The sequence below is a fragment of the Zootoca vivipara genome, chromosome Z2, assembly GCF_965207765.1.
Source record: "Zootoca vivipara chromosome Z2, rZooViv2.hap1.1, whole genome shotgun sequence".
Taxonomy (NCBI): Eukaryota; Metazoa; Chordata; class Lepidosauria; order Squamata; family Lacertidae; genus Zootoca; species Zootoca vivipara.
The window spans coordinates 29,137,709-29,161,549 of NC_142585.1; the positions used below are offsets into that span (position 1 = coordinate 29,137,709).

General features: G+C 42.7%; 1 protein-coding gene across 7 annotated transcripts in view; it reads right to left on the reverse strand.

The window, feature by feature from the left end:
* Positions 1–8,106: 8,106 nt before the first annotated feature.
* Positions 8,107–23,841, reverse strand: part of ATRX (ATRX chromatin remodeler) — a 95,527-nt gene continuing 79,792 nt past the window's right edge. For all 7 annotated transcript variants that reach the window (XM_088664680.1, XM_088664679.1, XM_088664682.1 and 4 more), the window contains 7 exons: positions 22,099–22,276; positions 20,991–21,185; positions 17,065–17,214; positions 15,147–15,272; positions 14,123–14,218; positions 12,514–12,642; positions 8,107–11,105 (listed from right to left, as the gene is read on the reverse strand). In XM_088664680.1, the coding sequence (XP_088520806.1) occupies positions 10,803–11,105; positions 12,514–12,642; positions 14,123–14,218; positions 15,147–15,272; positions 17,065–17,214; positions 20,991–21,185; positions 22,099–22,276 (1,177 nt within the window). In that variant the 3' untranslated portion in view covers positions 8,107–10,802. The remainder of the gene's footprint in view (positions 11,106–12,513; positions 12,643–14,122; positions 14,219–15,146; positions 15,273–17,064; positions 17,215–20,990; positions 21,186–22,098; positions 22,277–23,841) is intronic.

The following is a 23,841-nucleotide window of genomic DNA, read 5'->3' on the forward strand; positions in this document are numbered from 1 at the left end:
ACACCTACCTGGATATGCTCTAAGACCATAAAAAGAAGCATAAAGAACAGGAGTAGAACAACCAGTTAGCAAGTAAGAGAGAAAATAAGATACTGCAGAAGAGGATGGGCTTCTTAATTATGATGCTTTGAGATGGGGTGGAACCCAGACATTCTGCTGCCTAAGGCAAAGGAAAAGATGGCACCCTCCATGCCATGAACAGAGACTAACTAGACTGGCAGTTGAATCTGACTTCAACCCTGGTAGTGAGGTAACATACACTACTGCCCCCTGGGGGCAGCAAGCTAGTTTACAGAGGTTCTGGGACTCACATAACTCTGCTCTCCAACAGAGGGGGATGGCGGCCTGCCCCCGCCCCCGCCCCAAAATTTTCCACCTGAGGCGATTTCCTCACTTTGCCTAATGGTAGGACTGGCTCTGCTCAAAGGTAAACATCAAATGGGTTTCAACTAATTTGCCTTAAGGTTTTCTGATAGGATCTTAAAGCTGGAAGAGTAATTATGATTTATGCCAAGCGAAGCAACGGGAGCCTGAACAGCTTAACCATTGATGGGTGATTTCATGTGAGCAGACCCCACTGTCTCTTTTTAATTCAGTATATCCATCTGCAGCATAAAGAGGTTAGCATTGTGGGATCCATTTCTTCTTTGGGAACTGTCTTATACGGTAATTTCCCCTAAACACACACCATTTGCAGCTGCCTATGCCAGTGGGTCCCCCCAACTCTAATAAGCTTTTGGGAAGCACCAGAGGAATAAATGAAAATCAAGTGCCCTGCTTTGCAAAAACAGAACCAACAGTGGATACATCTCTGCATCCATTTCTTATTTACACATCACTTTCCACATACGTAGCAGCCTGCTAATGTGAGCTAATGATCTCCATTTATAAATGGGTGTAGAAGGCAGTGGGGAGGAACACATACAGATCAACGAGGGCAGAGGGGTTCACTCTTTTGAACCTTACAGAGCTGAGTCTAGCTGTAGGCAAGTGGGTGAACATATGGGGGAATGGTGGAAGCTGCCTTATGCCACGTCAGCTCATTGGTCAACCTAGCTCAGTACTGTTGACAATGATTGGCAGTGGCTCTCCAGGGAGGAGTCCTTCCCAAACCTACCAGGAGAAGACAGGGATTGAACCTGGGGTCTTCTGTGTGTGAACATTTCCCACCCACCCCTCCTCCAACATTCTCCTGCACGCCAGCTCCGCTTTTGCGTGTGGTGCAGGAAGATCAGAATGGAGAGTTTGTGTTCCACATGAGACGGTCAGAAGTTGAGCACCGGCTGGACTGTCAAGGGCAGAGCTTGTGTACATGCATGCCCTGACCCATTTTCAGCCCTTGTCAGATACACCAGACAACTTGTCAAATACACTGAAGTTAGAAGCAGTAATGCTTCTGAATATCAGTTGCTGGAAATGCTCTTCTGCAACAGGTTTCACTCTGGGAACTCTGGGAAGAGGATGCTGGACTAGATGGGCCACCGGCCAGATTTAGCAGACTAGATGCATAGGACTTTTCTGTTCTACTCAACCAACAATGAACTAATAAATCACTTCTTAGAATATAGTAAATGACTTTGTCAGGCTGGAAAACCAAAAGTGACTGGCTGGGAGAGCTGAAAGTGACAAAATGAAATTCAGCCTAGACAAATCTAAAGTTATGCATTTAGGCACACATACATAAATAACAAGAGACACGGGTGGCGCTGTGGGTTAAACCACTAAGCCTAGGACCTGCCAATCAGAAGGTCGGCGGTCCAAATCCCCACGACGGGGTGAGCTCCCGTTGCTCGGTCCCAGCTCCTGCCTACCTAGCAGTTTGAAAGCACATCAAAGTGCAAGTAGATAAATAGGGACCGCTCCGGCGGGAAGGTAAACGGCATTTCCGTGCGCTTCTCTGGTTCGCCAAAAGTGGCTTACTCATGCTGGCCACATGACCCAGAAGCTGTACGCCAGCTCCCTCAGGCAATAATGCGAGATGAGCGTCGTAACCCCAGAGTCGGTCACAACTGGACCTAATGGTCAGGGGTCCCTTTACCTTTACCTTTACATAAATAACAATCATATGTGCAGGCATAGGATAGCTACATATGTACATGGATTGCTGTCTGGACGTACAAAAAAAGATCTCAAGTTTGCAATCAAACACAAGCTGAAAGTGAGCCAGATAAAATAAAGCTAATGTGTTTTCACACATTACCTTTAATGTGTTTTCAAGCTGCATTAATACAGCCATAGCTTCTGTTATGTACTGAGCTGAATCCTAGAACAATAGGATTCAGAATCAGCGGGAGCTACCCAATCCAACTCCAGGTGGAAGTGAATCCGCAACCTGATTGGCCTGCTGGAGCAGCCAATCAGGCGGCTGGCAGAAGTGAATCTGCTACCTGATTGGCCTGTAGGAGCAGCCAATCAGGCTGCAGGCAGAAGTCAATCCACAATATAATTGGCCCACAGGTGTAGCCCTGAAGTAGCCAATCACGCAAGGCCCATTGTGTAAATAATGTATATAAGCAGATGGTTTGGGGAAAAGAGCCATTCGTCTTCTCTTCTCCTCCTTGATGACTATGAGCTGAATAAAGAGCATGAAATTCACTCTTGACTCCGAGTATATTTCAGCTTCCAAGTCACAAAGCAAGTAATCATTCCACTTTACACTGCACTTAACTAGTCAGATCTCACTTGGCGTATTGTGGGCAGTTCTGCACAACATGGGAAACAAGTTCAGAAGAAGGGTGATGATGGTGGTCAGGGGCATGGGGAATAAGCCCTATCAGGAAAGGTTGAAGGACTGGGTGTGCTTCACCTGCAAGAGAGATTACTCTTGTAATCCCTGGAAGCCTTTATTATTATTATTATTATTATTATTATTATTATTATTATTATTATTATTAAGTGACAGAAAGGAGTAGAGCAACAAATGTGAACTTTACAAATGTGCAATAGACTCAAACAAGTGACAGCAGAAAAGGAGAGACGCATTTGCCCCCTACATTTGAAGCAGTATCATACCCAGGTCCTTTTTTCAGTTGGAACTCTCTGGAAGTCAGTTCCAGCACCTCTCAGGTAGGCACCATTGCTATTCCAAGAGAACAAAGGAGGTGTTCATGGTGAGTTCAAGCACCTCTTTTTCTAGGTTGGGAAGAACTGATCATATCACTTCGACGTCACAGCTTTTTCCAAAGATTATGGGAAATGCAGTTTTCTCATTCTCTCCAAAAACTAATTCTGTCTCCTCTGTTATCTCTTACACACAGACCACATTCACACAATATATTTATGATTCCACTTTAAACAATCAGGGCTTCCCACAAAGAATTCTGGGAGCTTTAGTTTGTTCAGGTTGCTGCAAGTATCGAATTCCTCCTTCACAACAAGCTGAGAGTCAAATGTGTCCCTTTCCTTTGCCCTGTTTGCATATCCTTCTGTGAAGGCTTAAAATCTCTTTTCCCACTTTAAATGCCATCTCTAAAAAATGGTGTAGGAATTGTGTGGCCAATATTTTTCCACTGCCGAAAACATTCTCTCCTATCCTATAGAGCAGGGGTGGCCAACTCCCAAGAGACTGTGATCTACTCACAGAGTTAAAAACTGGCAGTTCAGTGTTTTTTTTAGGAAGGAGGAACTCCCATTTTTGAGGGGTGCAGGGCAAAAGTGTTGAGCTTCTTTTAGGGGAGTCAAACTTGTTGAGCTTCTTTGGGGGGAGCCAGTGATCTACCACAGATGTTCAGTGATCTACCGGTAGGTCACGATCTACTTGTTGGACATGCCTGCTATAGAGCATCCACTATATATAAGTTTTAAATATCACAAAATCTGGGAGACTCTCACATAGGCTCTGGGAGGCTCCTGCAAAATCTTTCAGGGCCATTTGAGTTCTCACAGGAACCTCCCAAAGCCCTGTAAAAAGCCTGAGAGCTTGGAAGCTCTTTTTGAGTCAGGAAAACCCTGTGCAAAAAGAGCTTCTAAGCTGTCTGCCTTCTGTGCATTCAGTTTGTGTGATTTCAGACATCAACTACCTAAAGGTTTTGTATTAATTTTAAAAGTCCTGAAGAGTTTAGCTCCAAGGTGTCTCAGGGTTGCCTGAGTCCTTATGTCCCAGCTCAGTCACTGTGATCAGTGGCGTAGCAAGGGGGGGCGTGGGGGCGGGCTGCCCCAGGTGCCACCCTGGAGAGGGGGTGACACTCCCCCCCCCGCAACTCCCAAGCCGAGCCCCGCTGCCCAGTAAAAAGCCTCGCTCGGTGGCTGGCTGCTCGCTCACTTGTTCAGCGTGCGTTTTGCTTCCTCCTGCTGGGGCGGAGGCAAGGGGTGGGCCAGGGAGGGGCCTCACACGCCCCGTGTGCACAGCAATTTGCCGCTCCAGGTGACGCAGCAGCTTCCTACGCCGCTGACTGTGATCATCTGCAGGAACGTTGTTGGTCGTTCCCCGAGTTGGTGAGGCTTGACAACAATGAGAAACTGACCCTTTGGTGTCATTTGCCCAGTCCTGTGGAACACCCTGCCAATAGAGATTAAGTGGGCCTTCTGTGCCAACCTTTAAATGCCTGATGAAAACTTTTTTTAAGAGTGTATCTCCCACAATGGTTTGTTGATGCTTGTTAACATTTTTTGCTGTTTTAATGCTTTTATTGCATGGTTTCTATCCTTTTAATGTTGTAAACTGCTTTGATATGTTTGGTGAATTAGTGGTGTATTAATATTAGTAAAATGTTATTATTTATTAAATTTTTATACCACCACTGAGTGTCACAGGGCGGTTTACAATATAGCAACACAAAAATACATACCATAATAACAAACTAAAACCACACACACACACACACGTTTAAAAGGCCAAAAATTATTTAATTAGCCAAAGGCCTGGGAGAAGAGGAATGGTTAGCCTGGTGCCTAAAGATACATAATGCAGGCACCAGGTGGGTGTCCCTGGGCAAGTGGGGAGCCACCACAGAGATTAGCAATTGGCCAGTAGTTAGTTAGGTTTTCAAAATCCAGCAAGGACTTCCTGAGGAGTGGTTTTAATACAGCATGCTTCAAGCAGGCAGGGACTACCCACTCTCGCAATGAGACATCAATCACTTCTCTGGCCCAGACAGCCCAGACCCCTGCTAGTTTTGTCAGACAAGGGGGCCAAAGGTCCAGAGCACAAGTGGTTGCCCTGACCTATCCACATTCTTGAGGCTTATTAGCGGAAACTCAACCAACATAACAGGACTAGACAGTGTTCCGGACACCTCAAGATTTGTCCGCTTTCGGGATGCCTTCCAGCTCCACAATTGTATGATTCTCCACCAGTGCCCTCATCCTAACAGAGAAGGGGGGGAAAGAGGAGGGAACAGCGGAGGAGGTTTAGGGTGCCCAGGGGGCTGTGTTGGCAAAAGTCATGACAGGAGGTGCTTCTGGATTCTGGATCGCATTAGTGCAGTCATGCTTTTTGAATCTCTGTCTTGTACATATGTATATAAATAAACCCTGTAAAAACCAAGTGCAGGGTTTGGAGCTGCTTACTCGTGAGGAAGCGACTAATACCATTACAATTATGCACGGCATAGAGTGGATAGATTTTTTTCTCCTTGCCTCGTAATGCTAGAACTTGTGGACACCCAATTAAGCTGAACATTAGAAGATTTAGGACAGAGAAAAGAAAGGACTTTCAACTATGGATCCCACAGGAGGCAGCAATGGCCACTAACCTATATGGCTTCAAAGGATCATTAGACAAATTCATGAAGATGGCTATAGCCTATGATGGCAGCAATGCTTCTGAATGTCAGTTGCTGGGAACCACAGATGAAAAGGTTCTTGTGTTTGGGCGTTACTTGTAGTTTCCCCCAGGCATTAGGGTGGCCAGTGTGAGAACAGAATGCTGGACAAGATGGGCCACTGGCCTGACCCAGCAGGGCTCCTCTGGTCTTCTGCATGTGTCCCTTCCCTTCTGGGTCTCAAGCATTGCTTGAACTCTGGGGATTCAAGCACACTGTAAAAGGAACTTTCGCAGCTGCCATCCTCCCCGAGCCTCCTGCACACACACACACACCCCAAGAGAATCAGGATACACTTCTCTGCCTGCAGACCAGTTAAAAGCAGCTTGTTCTGGTCTCTATGATGCTGGGTTCTAAGCACATTCAACACAAGGCCAGACTTCCCAGCATTTCTGCCACATTGTTTGCAAAATGTTACGAAGTTAATTTTATCATTGGCCACTGAGCCAAAGCTATCAGAACCGCCAGAAAAAGGTGATTAGATTTCCTTCAACACCTGAGACCCGCAACTCTTGAATCATTTAAAGCTCTGGACCAGAGTGGAAAACATCTTTCAATTTCCTTCTGGACAACTTTCTGGGGTCCACATACCCCAGGTGGGAGGGCTACAGGGACAAAGCGGCAGAGCAACAAACGTGAACTTTACAAAAGTGCAGCAGGCTTGTTGCCTTACATATGCACAGACCTCAATCCAGACAAGCAAAGGGCACTAACAAGAGTTCAATGATATGTTCCATTCAGTCAAAAAAACCCAAGGGGGGGGGTTAGCTGGCTGGTGCAGGTTGTGGTTTGGGTAAAGTTCAGAGGGCCATAGAGGCCTAGATCATATCTGACCCCTGGGCCCAAGGCTCCACACTCCTGCTCTATAAAATGTCAGTATGAAAACCCAGTAACCCCTGTACCTTGCTCCCCACCCCATGGCACTGCACTATGAGTTGCTTCCTGAGGTTCCAGTACTTGTGCCCCCCCCCCCAAAAAAAACCAGATTGTGTGGCAAGGCTGATTACATGTCATTTTCTTTGGATCAGTATTCCTCCAAGATATGGTGGTATGATTAGGTGGAAAGATTCATGCAATAAATCTTATCCACGTGGTTGCAATATTCATACGTTCTGCACCACGAAAGCAGCAGGAAAGCGGCTGTGGCTGTTTGTGAAAGCAAGACTGGGTTTCCACATTTCCAGTACTAGTTTTTAATACAGCTTAAGTTTTAAAGGGTGCTATTTTTCAATCATTAATTTTTTTAATCTGACTAAACCTCAAAAGATTAGAGAAGCAGCAAGATGTACAGAAAGCACATACTGCTCTACAGGGTGTGCAGGATGAGAGAAATGGTGTTCCTGGATCCAGCTCAGCTCAAGGCATAAATGTATAGTATTAACCCCTTCCTCTCGCACACACAAAATTCACAATGGCATCTCTCTCTACCTATCTCTCTAAATCCAGCAAAACTTTTGTGACCATGAATATGAATGGAAACACTTGGGATACCTTTGTCTTGTTAGGATGGATATTTGTTATTTTTTAAATTGGTGTTTGAATCGCAAAAGTTGAGTTCCATGAACTGTACCTGTGAACTGAACTGAAGGTTCTCCACAGCAATTAAAGCAAGTTATCTGGTAAACCTGCAAAGGAAAAGCTGCTCAAACTGAGCCTTAGAGGGAGCTGTTGGAATGGATGAACTAACAAGAGCATAATCCATTTTCAGGTGCATCTCACAATACAGTGGTACCTTAGTTCCCGAACAGCTTAGTTGTTGAACAAATCGGCTCCCAAACACCACAAACCCGGAAGTGTTCCTGTTTGCGAATGTTTTATGCAAACAGAACATCCAATGCAGCTTCCGCTTGACTGCAGGAAGCTCCTGCAGCCAATTGGAAGCTGCAGCTTGGGTTTTGAAGGGTTCCGGGAGTTGAACGGACGTGGTACCTCTAGTTACAAACTTAATTCATTCTGGAGGTCCGTTCTTAGCCTGAAACTGTTCTTAACTAGAGGCGTGCTTTTACTAATGGGGCTTCTTGCTGCCACTGTGCCGCCAGCAAACAATTTACGTTCTCATCCTGGGGCAAAGTTCTCAACTCGAGGTAACTCTTCCAGATTAGCGGAGTTTGTAACCTGAAGCGTTTGTAACCTGAGGCGTTTGTAATGCAGCTTTTGGGAAGTACGTTTGGCCATGATGAATATGGGTCATAGATATTAGTCTTTCAGGAACATTACTACTCAGACAAAGTTTATGGTTTATCAAAATCTAGGGGTTTCTTAAATCTCCCTATTCGGCACCCACCAGTTAGCTATGTCAAGAGCATCACGTGTCGTGTTAGCAAAGCAGCACAACAAAAATTAATGCATTTTGGTCACTTTATTAAATCAGATATTAAATAGCTTTAACTACCAAACAGCACTTCGAATGGTGAAAACACAGATAGCGTATTGCCATACTTGAATGCTTCTCCTTAGAAACACGTTTCCAGTCCTTAATATATATTTTACAAAACAGCCTTATAAGAAGTGACATATTTTCTACAGTACTCTTATGATATTTAATACACAACTGAAAAACTGTCTTAAAAACAGAATAGAAACAAAGGCCAAGTCTTAACAGCTGTATGATTTCAGCAGCCAAAGCTGGTCAAGGGACTGAAACATTACTATGCAACTGGGACAAAAACATGTACAATATCACAATACTAAGCAAAAACGCTTTACATCCAAAGGAATAAACAGGTTACAAAAGGTGGAGAATTTAGCAGGCAAAACTGTATTACGAGCAACAATTTATCATCTTATATAAGCTATTTCAACTAGGTAAACATTAAAAACAAATATAAAAATGAGTTTTTTAATAACTGATGACATTTCTGTCATTAAATGTTGGTTAAAACTTGACGCTATACTAAAAAGCACGTTATTATGCAGCTATATGTCAAGTGAGAAATATGTATGAAAAGTGGTCCAAGTTTTAGTTCAATGCTTCTTGTCTCCAAGACATCCTCATCCACTCCAGTTGCCTTTTTTTCTGTTGTTGTTGAGGTTGAGAAAAAGTGTTGTCTTTTGAAAAGTTGGCTAAGACTTTTGTCTCCTGAGTTGATCAAAATGCCACTCAGATTCCCAGCTCTATTTTTACAAAATGTAGGAATATCCTGGGCTGCTACCATTTGCCTTCAAGCATTTGTCTCAAGGAATCTATTTTCACTTCCTCTGAAGCAAATATAGCAATCTTTGAGCATTTCCCTTCTCACCAAATTAAAGAAGTGAATCACGCCACTAGCTGAAATGGCTCAGGATGTCTTCCCATTGTAAAAAGAGCTGAAAACAGCAACTTATGGTTAAATCTGCTGCAATGATCAAGCTGTATTCCTATAACCAACCAAAGCGTTTTCACTGCAAAATTGAATCTTTCCCCAAATTAGCATCGCCTGGGTGCTGACTGATTTACTCAGATAGGAGATATAAAACCCAACCATTCTTCTAGAATGATTCATAAACCCAAACTTTTATTATTATTATATATTTATTTATACCCTGCCTTTTTTCTGACAGGGACTCAACACACATTATAGATAAAAAATAAGAAATTTTAGCCTACAAATTAGCAACTTGCTTTTTCAGTGGTGTGAATCCTACCTAGCGTTCATAAATCTCCAAAATAACCTTACTCTTTACTTGCTCCTTCTCCAATGCCTCATATGCAACTGTCATTTAATTTTATGCCTGCATGCCAATAGCTGTATTTTCTTCTGGAGACATCAGCTAGAGTGATGCAAGAAAAAGATTTGGTGGGTCTTCATAAGCCCAGAAAACGGACAACTATTCCAGGTCCATGTTGTAAAAGTAGCTGTTAATGAAGTGTAATTATTTAGAAATTTACTTCTCCCTCCAGCACAGAAACAAACAAACAAAAAACAAAAAAACCAAGCTGTTTATTCCACTTTCATATTTATATTTTTAACAAAAGGAAAATAGGGTGGGACAGGAATACCTATAAAACAAGGAATTATTTCACAACTCTGACAGTACTGCAAACTGTGAAAGCACATTCCTTCATGTGGTTAAAAAGCAAATGGTTCTAGCCATTTCAAAACTGCTTACTGAAGAAGGGCTCAATCCTAACCACTGCCACCATATTTGAACCCCAAAGTACCAGGAGTATATTTCTCTTAGTCCGTCCACCACCATCCTACTGCCGGCAACAGGATGAGACCCTAGCACCAGCATAAAGGAGTAAAAAAATGTGCTTTGTATCGGAACCAGCACATTGTGGAAGTATACTGGTGAAGGATAAAAGATTACTTGATATTATTCCATCAGATACATGAAATAAAAGTGGCAGAAGGCTAGAGGAAACAGCAACTTCTCAGGCTTTAACTTAAGGCTGCAGAGAGTTTCTACAAAAACCTGCATGACTTGGTAGTTTCAAAGCAGTAGTATTTAAAAATATTGCACTCAGTTCTGTTTTAAGATTATTTAAAATCGTATGGTTTTCCGCATCACAAATTCTAAAATTAGAATAAATTTCCATGTCAGTTGTCTTTACACTTCCCATTTTGTGAAAGATTATAAAACGTTCCATAATTTGAGGAATCAACTTTAACAAAGAACTCAGCTGTGCACATTTGTGTGTGAGACAACCAAAATATACAGATCTGTGTTACTTCACTAAGTTTCTCCCATTTGATGGCTGTTTTTATGGCTATTAACAGCAAGCATAGGAGTTTAAACAGGAAACCTGTACAGCCCCTAATGTTATGGAAAGGACCTGTTTTCACTGAAAACAACTGGATATCTCCTGTACTCAACACATGTAAGAAGATTCTAGGCAACACCACTAAATATCGGGGGGAGGGGAACGTTATGTCTTATTAAAGCAAAGTGAATACATTACAATGGAACATGCAGATTAAGCTGGGGGAGCAGGGCGGAAATCATTCAAACTATTTAAACAGTTGAGTTCTGTTAAGCCATTGATTCCTAAAAAAATAAAAAAATCTCTCTCTCACTCTGTGATTTTAACAATCCTTAAAAACATTTAGTGCAAAATAATCACATTGGTTTCCCTTGGGATGGTCCTGGGCCTTTGCCACTCATTGGAAGAGGAGCCCGCTGCAAGGGGGGTGGGTGCTGCATTGCACCAGCAACAGATTGATACATCCCTCTCATATCTATCTGTTGGAAGTTGGAAGGATTCATAATCAAACCCGGCTTTGGCATCATCGCATGACTCATGGCTGCTTGCTGAGCCACGTGCTGTGCTGCTTGCTGGTAGGTCAGCTGCTGTGGCTGCTGTTGGCTGTACTGCTGATGGAGTCTTCTGCTCATCAGAATCCTCTGAACACAACCAATTAGCTGTGGAAGGAAAAGTGGAGCTGTTACAAGGGCATGACCTGTCTCAATAATGCCTTTCCCTTCAGCCACAGTATCCCTGACAAATTGATTTTAACCTGAAACTTGATACTTCTTGCACTGCTACCACCATCACTAATGTGGTGGCATTTTCCAGCTAGTGACTGGAGGCACCAGTTAGCAATACCATTTAGGACCACAGTCCCCTAATGGCTCACCCATTTGTGTTGCAAGCAACCTTTGTCTTGGTTGCCATGGGGGCAAGCACTCTCCTGTGAAACTGCTCCCATATACAGTCATACCTCAGGATACGCCCGCTTCATATTGGGTCTTTTCAGGTTACGGATGCGCCGAACCCAGAAGTCCTGGAATGGGTTACATGCGCAGAAGCACCGCATTGCGTCACACGCATGCAGAGATGCAGCGCTTTATGTTGCGGCCTTTTCATGTTGCGAGCAGGCCGCCGGGATGGATCCCATTCGCAACATGAGGTACCACTGTATCAGTTACAACATTCTCTCCTCTAGTGCCATTTTCCATCTCTCTACCCCACCCTGTCCATCACCCTAAAAATTCTTATGTGAATGACCAAGCATATTATTTTCTAGAGATTAGCCCACACATCCCCAAACTGCGGCCCTCCAGATATTTTGGCCTACAACTAATTTGAAGAGGAGGAGAGGAGTTTGGATTTGATATCCTGCTTTATCACTACCCAAAGGAGTCTCAAAGCGGCTAACAATCTCCTTTCCCTTCCTCCCCCACAACAAACACACTGTGAGGTGGATGGAGCTGAGAGACTTCAGAGTAGTGTGACTAGCCTAAGGTCACCCAGCAGCTGCATGTGGAGGGGAGACGTGAACCCGGTTCCCCAGATTACAAATCCACCGCTCTTAACCACTACACCACGCTGAAGACACAGTATCATCAGATTTTCAATTCCGTTGTTATAACTAGCTCACATTCTTGAACCATATAAAGTTCCTTTCTCTTTAAAACTAAATAAAAATAAAAATTAACATTTTCAGTACCACATATGGTTAAAACTCACTTGAACAATACCTGTGCATAACATCTTTTTTCTGCAGCAGGATTATTTGGCAAGGTGATAAAACACCCAGCTCTCACCAAGCTAAATCTAAGCCATTAAAAAAGAGCTGGTGCAGATTAGGAGCAAGGAATGGCAAGCTGCATCACACCATGTAAATTACAGCTCAAGCAATTGCATGGATGCGTCTAATCTGCAACTGAGACCTAGGGAAGTGTAAAATTGATATCCACAATGCTAATAAAGCACTTGGGGTGGGATAAATCAGTTAATAGCTCCCCTTTTCAAATGAGCTTCTACATTACTGCCCTGTTTGTTGTTTCCATGTGTCTACCTGAATCAAGAAGTGTTTGTGAGTCTTACCATCTGCTGCTTTGTCAGGACATCATTATAGATGGCCTCCCGGCGCTTAACATCCAACTCCTGGGTTGCTTGTCGGCTTAGAGCTAAAGACTGGACCTGGGACTCTGTGAGCGTCAGATTCTCCTTCCACTGCAAATGAAAACACAACAGAGGGTTTTAGCAGTAGTTCTTATAGAGCCTTAATTTGTCCTGGAATGTGTCAACAGAGTTTTTGCCTTGAGTATACAGCAACTCAAGTTTTCAAAAAATGGTCTAAAATAAATCTGCTGAGACACTGCAACAGATTGCTCTGGCTGAAGTCAGGTCACTGCGATTTTTCATTCATGTGCAGGTTTTGTCTATCCACATATTCTTCATCTCTACTTGAGTGTCTTGTTTGGTAGTAATGCTGTAGAGAGGGAAGGGGTGGTGCTCATTCCAGTTCAACAGCTGCAGAAGGGCTGCTTGGTCAGAGGCACCCACCTTGGACAAGACATGTGAGACAGATGAGAGCAATGTGCCCCAAAAGTCTTTGATATCAGATGGAGAAGGTAAACAAAGACGGGAGGAGAAGTAATGGTTCTCTGGGTAATCTACCACTTCCTCAAGGATTATGCCTGCCGAATGTACCATGGCTACAATTCTAAAGAGGATCTAGGGTTCTACAGCGCTGTGTTAGGTACCTCTCTGACCTTAACATGCCCAACAGATATGCAGAATTTTCCCCTTTGAATGGCAGCTGGTAGACTGGGGAGAGGGAAGGGAAGAAGGGAGAGAGTACAAATTGCAAAGGGATAAGGACTATTTGGAAATGCAGGTAGAGAAGTAACAGACAGTCATTTTATTAAGCTGCTCATAAAAATAAGCATTCATAAAAATTAAAGTAGACCATCCTGATACAAAATTATGCAAATAGTTTCAGTTCATAATATAAATCCTAAATCTTTTACAAATTGAAAATGGCATATTTTGCTTGGCTGCTGACAAGATGATAGTTTAGTATCATTTTAGCACAAACCTTATTTATGAAGTCCTCCCCCTCCCCCCACAAAATATATAGATGTCATCAATTAAAATGAGTGCCAGTGTTGACAATCATTGTCTGCAACAATATTAACATACACTCATGTCCAACCCACAACCTGCAACTCCAAACCATTTAAAAGCTCCACTGATTTTGACTGATGAATTAGAAGTATGTGCCTACATCTCCAGAGAGAAAAAATAGAACTTAACTGTGGCTGGATTGTGTTCTGATGTCAGTCATCCCATTTAACAGTTAACTGAATACTATGTGATACTATACGGGAAATCAGTTTAGAAGAGGTTATTTGGCCAAGTAATAAAGAAACAAATTAATGGAGTCATCCTACATAGGCCTCCTTGAAAGAAAGCTCCACCAGATACAGTATAGTTTATAAGTAAATGACCATAGGACTGGGCTTTTTAAATGCCTGAAACAGATTGCTTCCTCACAGCACTGCAGCCAATTGATTAACCAGCAATCTCAGTATTACTGAAGGAAGGGGGGGAAACATACTGAAAGCTATAATCAGCAATTGATGCAGTTCTCTGAAAAATATACAACCTCAGAGCAAAAATGGCACTTATCACTAGTGAGTTTACTTACTATACTGGAAATGATGTCTTCAAGGGGTTGAATTCTTGCTCCAGTAACATTGTTGGTAGCTTCCAAAACTTTTTCTCTGCCTTGATTAATGAGGTCCTGTAAGAAAAGTATGATTAAGAGTGGCCGAATAACTATTGTTGTTGTTGTTTAGTCGTTTAGTCGTGTCCGACTCTTCATGACCCCATGGACCATAGCACGCCAGGCACTCCTGTCTTCCACTGCCTCCCGCAGTTTGGTCAAACTCATGTTCGTAGCTTTGAGAACACCGTCCAAGTTTAAGGTAAAGGTAAAGGGACCCCTGACCATTAGGTCCAGTCGTGACTGACTCTGGGGTTGCGGCGCTCATCTCACGTTATTGGCAGAGGGAGCCGGCGTACAGCTTCCGGGTCATGTGGCTAGCATGACAAAGCCTCTTCTGGCGAACCAGAGCAGCACACGGAAACGCTGTTTACCTTCCCGCTGTAGCGGTATCTATTTATCTACTTGCACTTTGAGGTGCTTTTGAACTGCTAGGTTGGCAGGAGCTAGGACCGAGTAACGGGAGCTCACCCCGTCACAGGGATTCGAACCGCCGACCTTCTGATCGGCAAGCCCTAAGCTCTGTGGTTTAACCCACCTGCGTCCCTATAACTATAACTATAGATTAAGACATCTACAAATACAGCGAAATTCCATTCCTAACTAGCTTCTTTATAATGCTTCCATATGAAACAACTACAGTGTCCAATCATACACACTGTTGGGCTACTGAATGGAAAATAATTTCATACACTACTGTGTTTCTCATGCAAATAATTTAATTGTGAGAGGCAACTCTGCTCCTCTGGTTTTTATTTAACTACATTAAGGAGCAACTTTCGCGAAACAGCCTAGATATGAGCATCTTACAAGTCAATGCACATAGCACTTTCATTGTGAAGCAAAAGAACTAGGTTCATTGTCGGGCACAATAATATGACTACGTAAGGCATCCTCAGCATGAAGCAACTATCATGTTAATGGTATTTGAGACTTTCCCACCTACCTCAAGCTGCTGGTTGCTCATAGCAGACAATGCTGCCAAATTGAAAGGAATATATGGTGCCTGAGCATTAAAGTTGGTGGGGAACATGTTTGCCCCCATTGGCATGTTGAAACGCATCGTCAGGCCCTGAAAAACAAAGGTAGCTCTTCTGAGTATTCAAAGCTGAAGGTATGAGAATATATGACTGGTACTCACTTGAATAGTAGGCATGTACAGTGGCACCTCTACTTACGGATGACTCTACTTACAAATTTTTCTACTTACGAAGCGAAAAAAATAGTAAAAAATGGTGCGCTTACGAAATTTTCGACATCAAAACGGCCTCACTGCCCTGCGCTCGCTGCCGGATCAAGCCCTCGCCGCTGCGAGGCTGGCCTTCTGCTGGCCTCGCAGGATTGGGCTCTTGCCGCTGCAAGGCCAGCCTTCTGCCAGCCTCGCGGGACTGGGGCCTCACCACTGCCGCCGCTGCGAGGCCGCCTCTCCTGTCCTCAGCTTCTCTGCTCGGAGCGCAGCCGGAGCCGCCATGCGGAGGAAGTGCCCTCCGCCCCTCGCCGTCGCTCCAGCCTAGGCGCTCGCCCACCCGGTGTCGGGAGAGGCTCCGCATCACCGCCGCCTGCACCGTGTCTGCGCGAGCCCAAGTCCCACTTGGCCGACCGTGGGTGCCCTGGCTCGGCCTCCGACGTCGCCAAGACTGCAGCGGTGGCAGCGGCAGCGAGGGCTCGATCCCGTGAGGCTGGCAGAAGGCCGGCCTCACAGCGGTGACGAGGCCCCGATCCTGCAAGGCCGGCAGAAGGCCAGCCTCGCTGCAGCGGTGGCAGTGGCGAGGCCCCGATCCCACGAGGCTGGCAGAAGGCCAGCCTCGCAGCAGCAGAGACAGCAACAAGGGCCCGATCCCGTGAGGCCGGCAGAAGGCCGGCCTCACAGCATCAGCGGCGAGGGCCCAATTCAGAGGCGGCGAGCGCAGGGCAGCAAGGGAGGTAATGCTCCGGAACTAATTAATCCGTTCCCAGTGCATTCGTATGGGAAACCGTGTTTCGACTTACAAATGTTTCTACATACGAATGTGCATCCGGAACGGATTAAATTCATAAGTAGAGGTTCCACTGTATTACCAATTTTTTAATGTTTAATATTTTATTATGCTTTTATATTTGTTGGAAGCCACCCAAGTGAGATGGGCAGGGTACAAATAAAATAGTAAGAATAAGATTACTACTAGGTTAGGCTCTGGGCACCTTCCCCTTGAAGAATGTAGGAGTGTAGTTTAGGAAATAGGCTGCTACCTTCCTCAGTTCTGCACTCACCAAGCACAAGTAGACATCAGTCATCACAATATGCTTATTTCAATAAACCAAACCAAAAATTTGGGAGGGCTTTCTAGTAATTGGAGGGGCAAGGAGATGTTTGGTCTTTTACAGATAGCAATGGATAACACTTATTTTTCTGGAAATACACTGTGCAGTTTTGTTTAAGCCCCAAACCAAATGTGTGCAATCATAGTAAATGCCTTAACAAGGCACCGAAATGATATATTCAGAAATGGGGCATGGGGCATGAAGAATTCCTGATTTTTGCTTATCTTTATTTTGCATGTGTCCTCCCTTCCTGTGTGGTTTATATGGAGCAGTGCTTCATTGCCAATCCAGTCAATAACAAATTAGTAGTACTGGGGTAGGGCAGTGAAAATAATAAGAGCTTTTCACATTTAACAACCAAACTCTACAAGGATTTCTCTAGCAAATGCATTTTTTGATCACAGGCCAAATCAATCTACTAAAGTCTGTCCATACTGGAAACTCAAGGCTCCTGTTTTCTGAGGTATACTTCTTGCCCAAACATACAGAAGATGCAGAACAACTGTCTGAGTCACAGAACAAAATTGCTCTAAATCTGCACTAAATGGCTTAAGGCATCCTACCTTCTTTTCAGCTTCATATTCATCCCAAGCCGCCTTCCTCTCCTCTTCAGTCAATTCTTCTTCCTCTTTGTGGTCCAAGAGGGAATCATGTTCATGATAGCCCACTATATGTTCTTTGCAGATCTGGAGGAGTTCAGCTAGAATTGTATCCTGGTAAACAAAAATGCCAGAACATTCAGTAAGCACATATAAAAATTCTTTAATGGCAATTGGCGGATCCTGATGCATGCTTCTCATCAGGGGATATTAAAGCAGTGGAAGGAGGAAAGTTTGTTTCCTCAGCAGTCTCATTTCTATGGTCTAATCAAGCTTTTGGTGAATTTTAGCTTTTGAAGTCCAATTTGGTCGTTGTCCCCATCCCCCCAGGGGCGGGGAATGCAGTTTTTAACTGTGCAAGTGCACTCCTATCCACCGCAGAAACCTGGGCATCCACCCTCAAAGCTGATTCCAGAAGCACACCCAAACTGTGAACCTGTGTCAGGGGGGAGGTGTTACAGGGCTAACAAGACAAATAGGCACCTCGTCTTCAGGTGAGATATAACCTCCACTTTTAAGTCACAAAGCCCCAAACACATCCACAGAATAAAACTGATCACAAAGCATAGCAGTAACTGGGAAGAACAGAAAACTAGAGTAGTAAAACTATGTAGATGGATGTTGAAAAAAGGCCAGATTCAAAAATTAAATTAGCACAAAGGCGCTCTCTTCCATGCTATGTAAGAGGACTTAAAATGGCTGGAGAGTTCTCAGACATGCATTTGCCTTGGTTCCTATGGTAACAATACTGTTGAATACAGTGCAATTTAATCCATATATACCATGCCAACAGAGTCATCAAAATGTGGTTTAAATTATATGCAACTGGGTAGATCTGCATTTCTTTGTCTGAAATGCAACTTGTATTCAATGAAGGTCAAGACTTGAAAGGTAAAAACTTCATAAACTATTTATTGATGGTCTCCCACACTTCAAAATGCATGTTTAATGCAGGAATTTGTGTGAAGATTTATTTCAAAAATGTAAAATATCTTTGCTAGAAGATACTGCCCTTTATAGATGTCACGAATACCTTTTTTAACAGTATCGTACAAAATCTCTCAAGCTGCTTTTCAAATCTATACATTGAAAAAAACCTCTAAGTTTCAGTATAAAGACAGCTTGAGCAAAAGCAACAGCATGCGTAGAAAAGTAAGAACCACAAAAGTATCTCACTAACAAGTTCAGCTTTGGGACACAATGTATGTCCATCTTTTAAAGCCAATTTCTAAAAAGTTAGGTAAAAGGTAAAGATAAAGGGACCCCTGACCATTAGGTCCAGTCATGACCGACTCTGGGGTTGCGCGCTCATCTCACATTATTGGCCGAGGGAGCCAGCATACAGCTTCCAGGTCATGTGGCCAGCATGACAAAGCCGCTTCTGGCGAACCAGAGCAGCACTCGGAAACGCCGTTTACCTTCCCGCTGTAATGGTATCTATTTATCTACTTGCACTTTGAGGTGCTTTTGAACTGCTAGGTTGGCAGGAGCTGGGACCGAGCAATGGGAGCTCACCCCGTCGCGGGGATTCCAACCGCCGACCTTCTGATCAGCAAGCCCTAGGCTCTGTGGTTTAACCCACAGCGCCGTCTGTGTCCCCTGCATCTAAAAAGCTACCCCCCAAAAAATCACCTCTATTTTCCAACTTATTTCCTCCCCAAAAAAAAACTCTGAATTTTTTTCATAAAGATGATATCCCAAGAAAGTTTAAGTTGTGTTCTTTCAATTTTCTTTTAAGCATGGGATTAAAATGTTTACTTTTTCAGTTATTTTTTCAGTTGAGATATCATTTTAGGTACTTCTCACCTAGTGAGTTCATGAACCAATCTGAAAGTTGTCCAATAACTTCAAGCTTGTAATCCTAAGCACACTGCAACATCACTTTCTATTTAACCCAGGGGTAGGCAACGAAACCAACCTGCCAAATACTCCATCTTCAAACTGATGAGCGAGAGAAACTTGTTGGGTGCAATACAGATCAGAGAATGTAACATTAATTATGTAAGTTATGTAATTTCACCACAGCAGATAACAAGATGAATAATGCATTTTGGCAACAAATACAGTTTAGAATGGAAAGTTATGCCTTCTCAATATCTCTACGCAACAGCACTTAAAAAAAACCTCAACAACCACCCACCAACATGCCCCAATAAAACATTTCTTAATGTTTGCATGATTCTTGAAACATTGTTTCAATGAACTCATCAATAAACACTTCAATATTGATAGGAATACTGTTTTCTGATGTGAATTGCACTCAACAAGTCTCCCTTCTTTTCAAAGCAAAGAAAACACAATGCAAATTGTTGTTAAAAAAAAATCCACAACCAATTACATATCATCTGCAGAGTGAAAGCATCAACCGCAAATAACCCCCCCCCCCTTTTTATGGATTGATTTCCATTCCGGACATGGTACAAATAAATGAACTTTGGCAATTTTTGCAATTCATCAACATCTATACTGTTCAGTACTCTACCACATTCAGCAACATCTGATTTCTTTATCGCACACTGTGGTGTAACATCAGTACATATGGAACTAAACATGGAAACAAAGTAAGGAGAGCTGAAGGGGGAGACTAGGAGTCGTGGCCTTTTATATTCAATTTACTTTTACCAAAGTGACCAAATAAGGGTCAAAATAGTGAATCTAAAAGGCTGAGCTTTTTGTTCTTGTATAGATAGAAAAAAATGTATACACTGATTATTGTTTTTTTTAAAAAAAAATTGGAACCCTAACCTGCAATTCTGGAAGCTTCAGCAGAAGTTTAGCAGCATAGGAAATTTGTAAAATAAGGTAAAAACACAACAAACTCCTGGCAAAGCTTCAGGTGTGGCTGCACTGTTCTAATCATTAGGACTGCTTGGTAATGTAGTATTAAGTGCAACAAAGTGAAATCACTAGAAATTATGGGAGTGGGGAGTCAGAATTCATCAGGGCATTTTATTCAAGGAGCAATCTCCCAGGACTCAAAAATTAGCAGGCAATAAAAGCCAACAAGAGTTCCAAGGAATGTACAATATGGAATGGCACTGAGACATTGTTAGGTAGCTCTCTTGGTCAGGCAGTAATAAATCAAAATGAATGAAATGAAGTAGTTAAAGAGTTCCTAATGTACAATTGAGGACCCAGGTGTTTAAAAAAGGAAACTTGGCAGAGAAAGCCAAGCCAGCTAAATAAATCCTCCAGGAAATGAATCCTCATACAAATCTGAGAACATTATTAAGCCATTATGAAACTAAGAAGCTGGATGCTCTGCAATCCCATGAATGAGGCAACCCTTCACACTTTGAGGCACTTGTCATGGGAGAGACTTGCAAAAACCACTTCTGCGATTTAGGTAAACTGTTATATGGAAAGCAGTTCAGGGATTAGCAGCAGAATGATGACTCCATTAATTACTTTTCTCAGGTCACGCCTTTTATTCTGGGGGAGATTTTGTAATGCTAATCCATCCCGTTTCCTACTTCAATTTCACAGTGCCAAATTTACAGGTGTAATGCCTGGGTTTAGGAAATGCAATGTAGAAAGAAGCCCTGATTTGTCCAATCTCTCCTACTCTCTGGTTCATCCAATCTTGCCCCCTCCCTCAATGCCTGATTTCTGCCCGAAAATGGCTGCTGCCTACTATCAAACAAGCAAGAAAACGTAGTGAGTAAACTCCTGATGTTCTGAGTTTATAGTGAGGATTAGGCATACTTATTTTCACATAGTGAGCAAGTGGATCGGGACCTTCATGTACTGCTCAAGACAGACAGAAGGGCTAAAAAGATCCTTGGTTTCATTCTGCATAACAATTCATATTTACTCCCTGCTCCCCCCACAAAAAGACACATAACTATATATTTTTGTATTGTAGGTGTTAATTGTACATATTGACTTACTTTTGGTAACATAGGTGTATCCCTTTTTTTCTTCTTTTCTGAATTAGGATCATCCAACAAGTCTGGCTCAAAAGTATACAGCTCAGTGAGTTCATTCATGGTAAAGTGGCGTTCAACCTGCTGCTGATCAACCACCCGGAAAGATAGTGACTGTTTAGTTACTTGCCGGTCGTAGATCTTGTCTTCCATTGTTCCCTTTAAAACAAAAAATAATTACAATTTATGTCCGCACGCACACTTGAGAGACCCCAAACACCAACCCAGAGTTCCCTCAAGCTCTCTGCAACACACACACACACACACACACCCTACTGCTGATGAAAGGGATACCCAATGAAGCTGGTTGGCAGTAGTTTCAAGACAAAAGAAAACACTTAACTCACCTGATGCAAAAATATGCCATTCTTTCAAACCTTATTGAATGCAAGGCGGCAAGTAAGTAAATAATTTTTTTGTTAAAAAAAAAACCTTTCAGAATTCACTGCAACGAAACATGTGGTGGCGGCAGCTGGTTCAGATGGCTTTAAAGGGGGAATATGAGAAATGCATGGATAATTGGATGGAACCTCTATCTTTAGAGGTACTACACCACTGAGTTGCAGGAGGGCAACTTTTGTGTGTGTCTGCTAAAATGTCAAGTCACACAGCTTGAAAGAATAAACAGTGGTACCTCAGTTTACGAACTTAATCCATTCCAGAAGACCATTCTTAAACTGAAACCATTCTTAAACCGAGGCGCACTTTCCCTAATGAGGCCTCCCACCACCAGTGCCCGTCCACCCTTCGGATTCCATTCTTAGACCAAGATAAAGTTCTCAAACCAAGACACTATATCTGGTTTTGTGGAGTTTGTAAACCGAATACTTCGTAAACAGGGCTGTTCTTAAACCGAGGTACCACTGTACATGGTTGGTATGGTTGAGTTTTAGAACTTCATGTTTTCTTCTTGCTTCAATTTCTTAGTCTAAAACTACACTGAAGCTAACAAATACGTGAAGACAATAAACAAGGGTGAATCTAGTCATACCACATTATTTTCCAGAAAATACTGTTGAACTTATCTAGAACCATACACACATCACATGGAAAGCCTTTAATTCAAACCTACCTGAGCCAAGAAGCGGTACACAAACACTGGTTTATTTTGCCCAAAGCGATAAACCCTGAAAATACTCTGGATATCATATGATGGATTCCAAGAAGCATCAAAAATAATTACTCTATTTGCAGCCACCAGGTTTATTCCAAGGGATCCTGCTTTAGTAGAGATAATAAACAAACGGCCTCTGCAAAAAGGAAAGTAAATTTTAATTCCTCTCACAATTATTCCTAATTAATTTAAACAGTTTCTTCCCTCCCCTCCCCAAATAAAATGAATATTCATTAGTTTGAGTGACAAAACAAGATTGTTGTTGTTTAAAAATGTGATATTATTGTGTTTTATTTTTGCAATATTTATAGTGTGTAGTATTTTTCATCTGATTGCTCTACTGGGAAATTATCATGCCTCTTACACAACCTTGTACCTTATTTCACATTGGCCCATAATTTAAATTTGTTGCTTGAGTGAAAACAAAACTTGGCAGTTACTGTAGTAAATGCCACTTTGATGTCATAGTAAACCATATTATTATTGCAGGGAAAGGAGAAGGACGGGGGAAGATGTGCCCATAAGGAGCTCCCAATCACCAAGCCATGGTTTAGTAAGCAAGTCCCAAGGTATCTGAACAGTTTGTCACACTGAAAAGCAAACAAATTTTAACAGGCTGGGGTGATTGTTGGTTACACTGCGGAAGCAATCTGCATTCTGTGGAAGATAGTTATAAATATACATCAAAAGGTTTGAGTGGAACACTTGAAATCTTGGAAAACTATACGTAGTGAAACAGACTACGTGCACACAATACTACTTGTTTATCTGGTTTTTTTTCTTCTTTTCTTTAATCTGTATTCTCTTTTGATGTTAATGTACTATAAGGCAATTCTTTTTTGTATAAAACACCTAACAAATGCAATAACAAACAAACATGGGGGGGGGGGTGTTAGTGCCACATACCGTATTTCTCCGAAAATAAGACACTTATACAGTATTTATTTTTCCTCAAAAACACCCCACTATGGCTTATTTTCAGGGGATGCCTTATTTTTTTCCTCCTCCTCCTGCCACGGCCGGCATTGCTGCTGCGCCTATCACTATTTATTATTCTCAGGGTATGGCTTATATTCTTTGAATGCTTAAAAATCCTGCTATGGCTTATTTTATGACTACATCTTAAAATAGGGGAAACAGGGTAGATAAGCCTGATCAAATCTGAGCGAAACTGCAAGTTACAATAAGGATTACATAAGGATTTTTTTTAGTTCAGCGCTCAAATACAGAGGAATACTAGAGAGATTTACATTACTATGGTCAGAAATTGTCTAAATGCACACATGTGTTGTGAACAGCAAGTTTGTCACATCAAAGGGTGGGACATGTGGCAACACAATCCTATAATCAACTAACTCAACAGGAAGCCCTTAACGTAGCGACCGAAGCCCTTTCTTAAACGAAATCCAAACATCAAATGCATTTCTTCTCATTAAGAGCGGAAGTAACTAATTATGCCAGCAGCAGGGACCAAAGCAAGGCCGGAAAAACAAGGACAGGAACTGAGTGGGTTAAAAAAGGCCACTTTATGGATGGCGGCTGGAACAGCAGGAACAGCAACCCCAAGTCTCAGAGTGCTGAGCTGCTGCTGTGGCTAAGATGGCTATTGGGGAAGGACAGCGACAGTGCATGCTGCTCCACCCACTGTTGTCAACTAGTGTGTGTGGCAGGAGTATCAGCCCCCAAATTGAACAGGCTCTT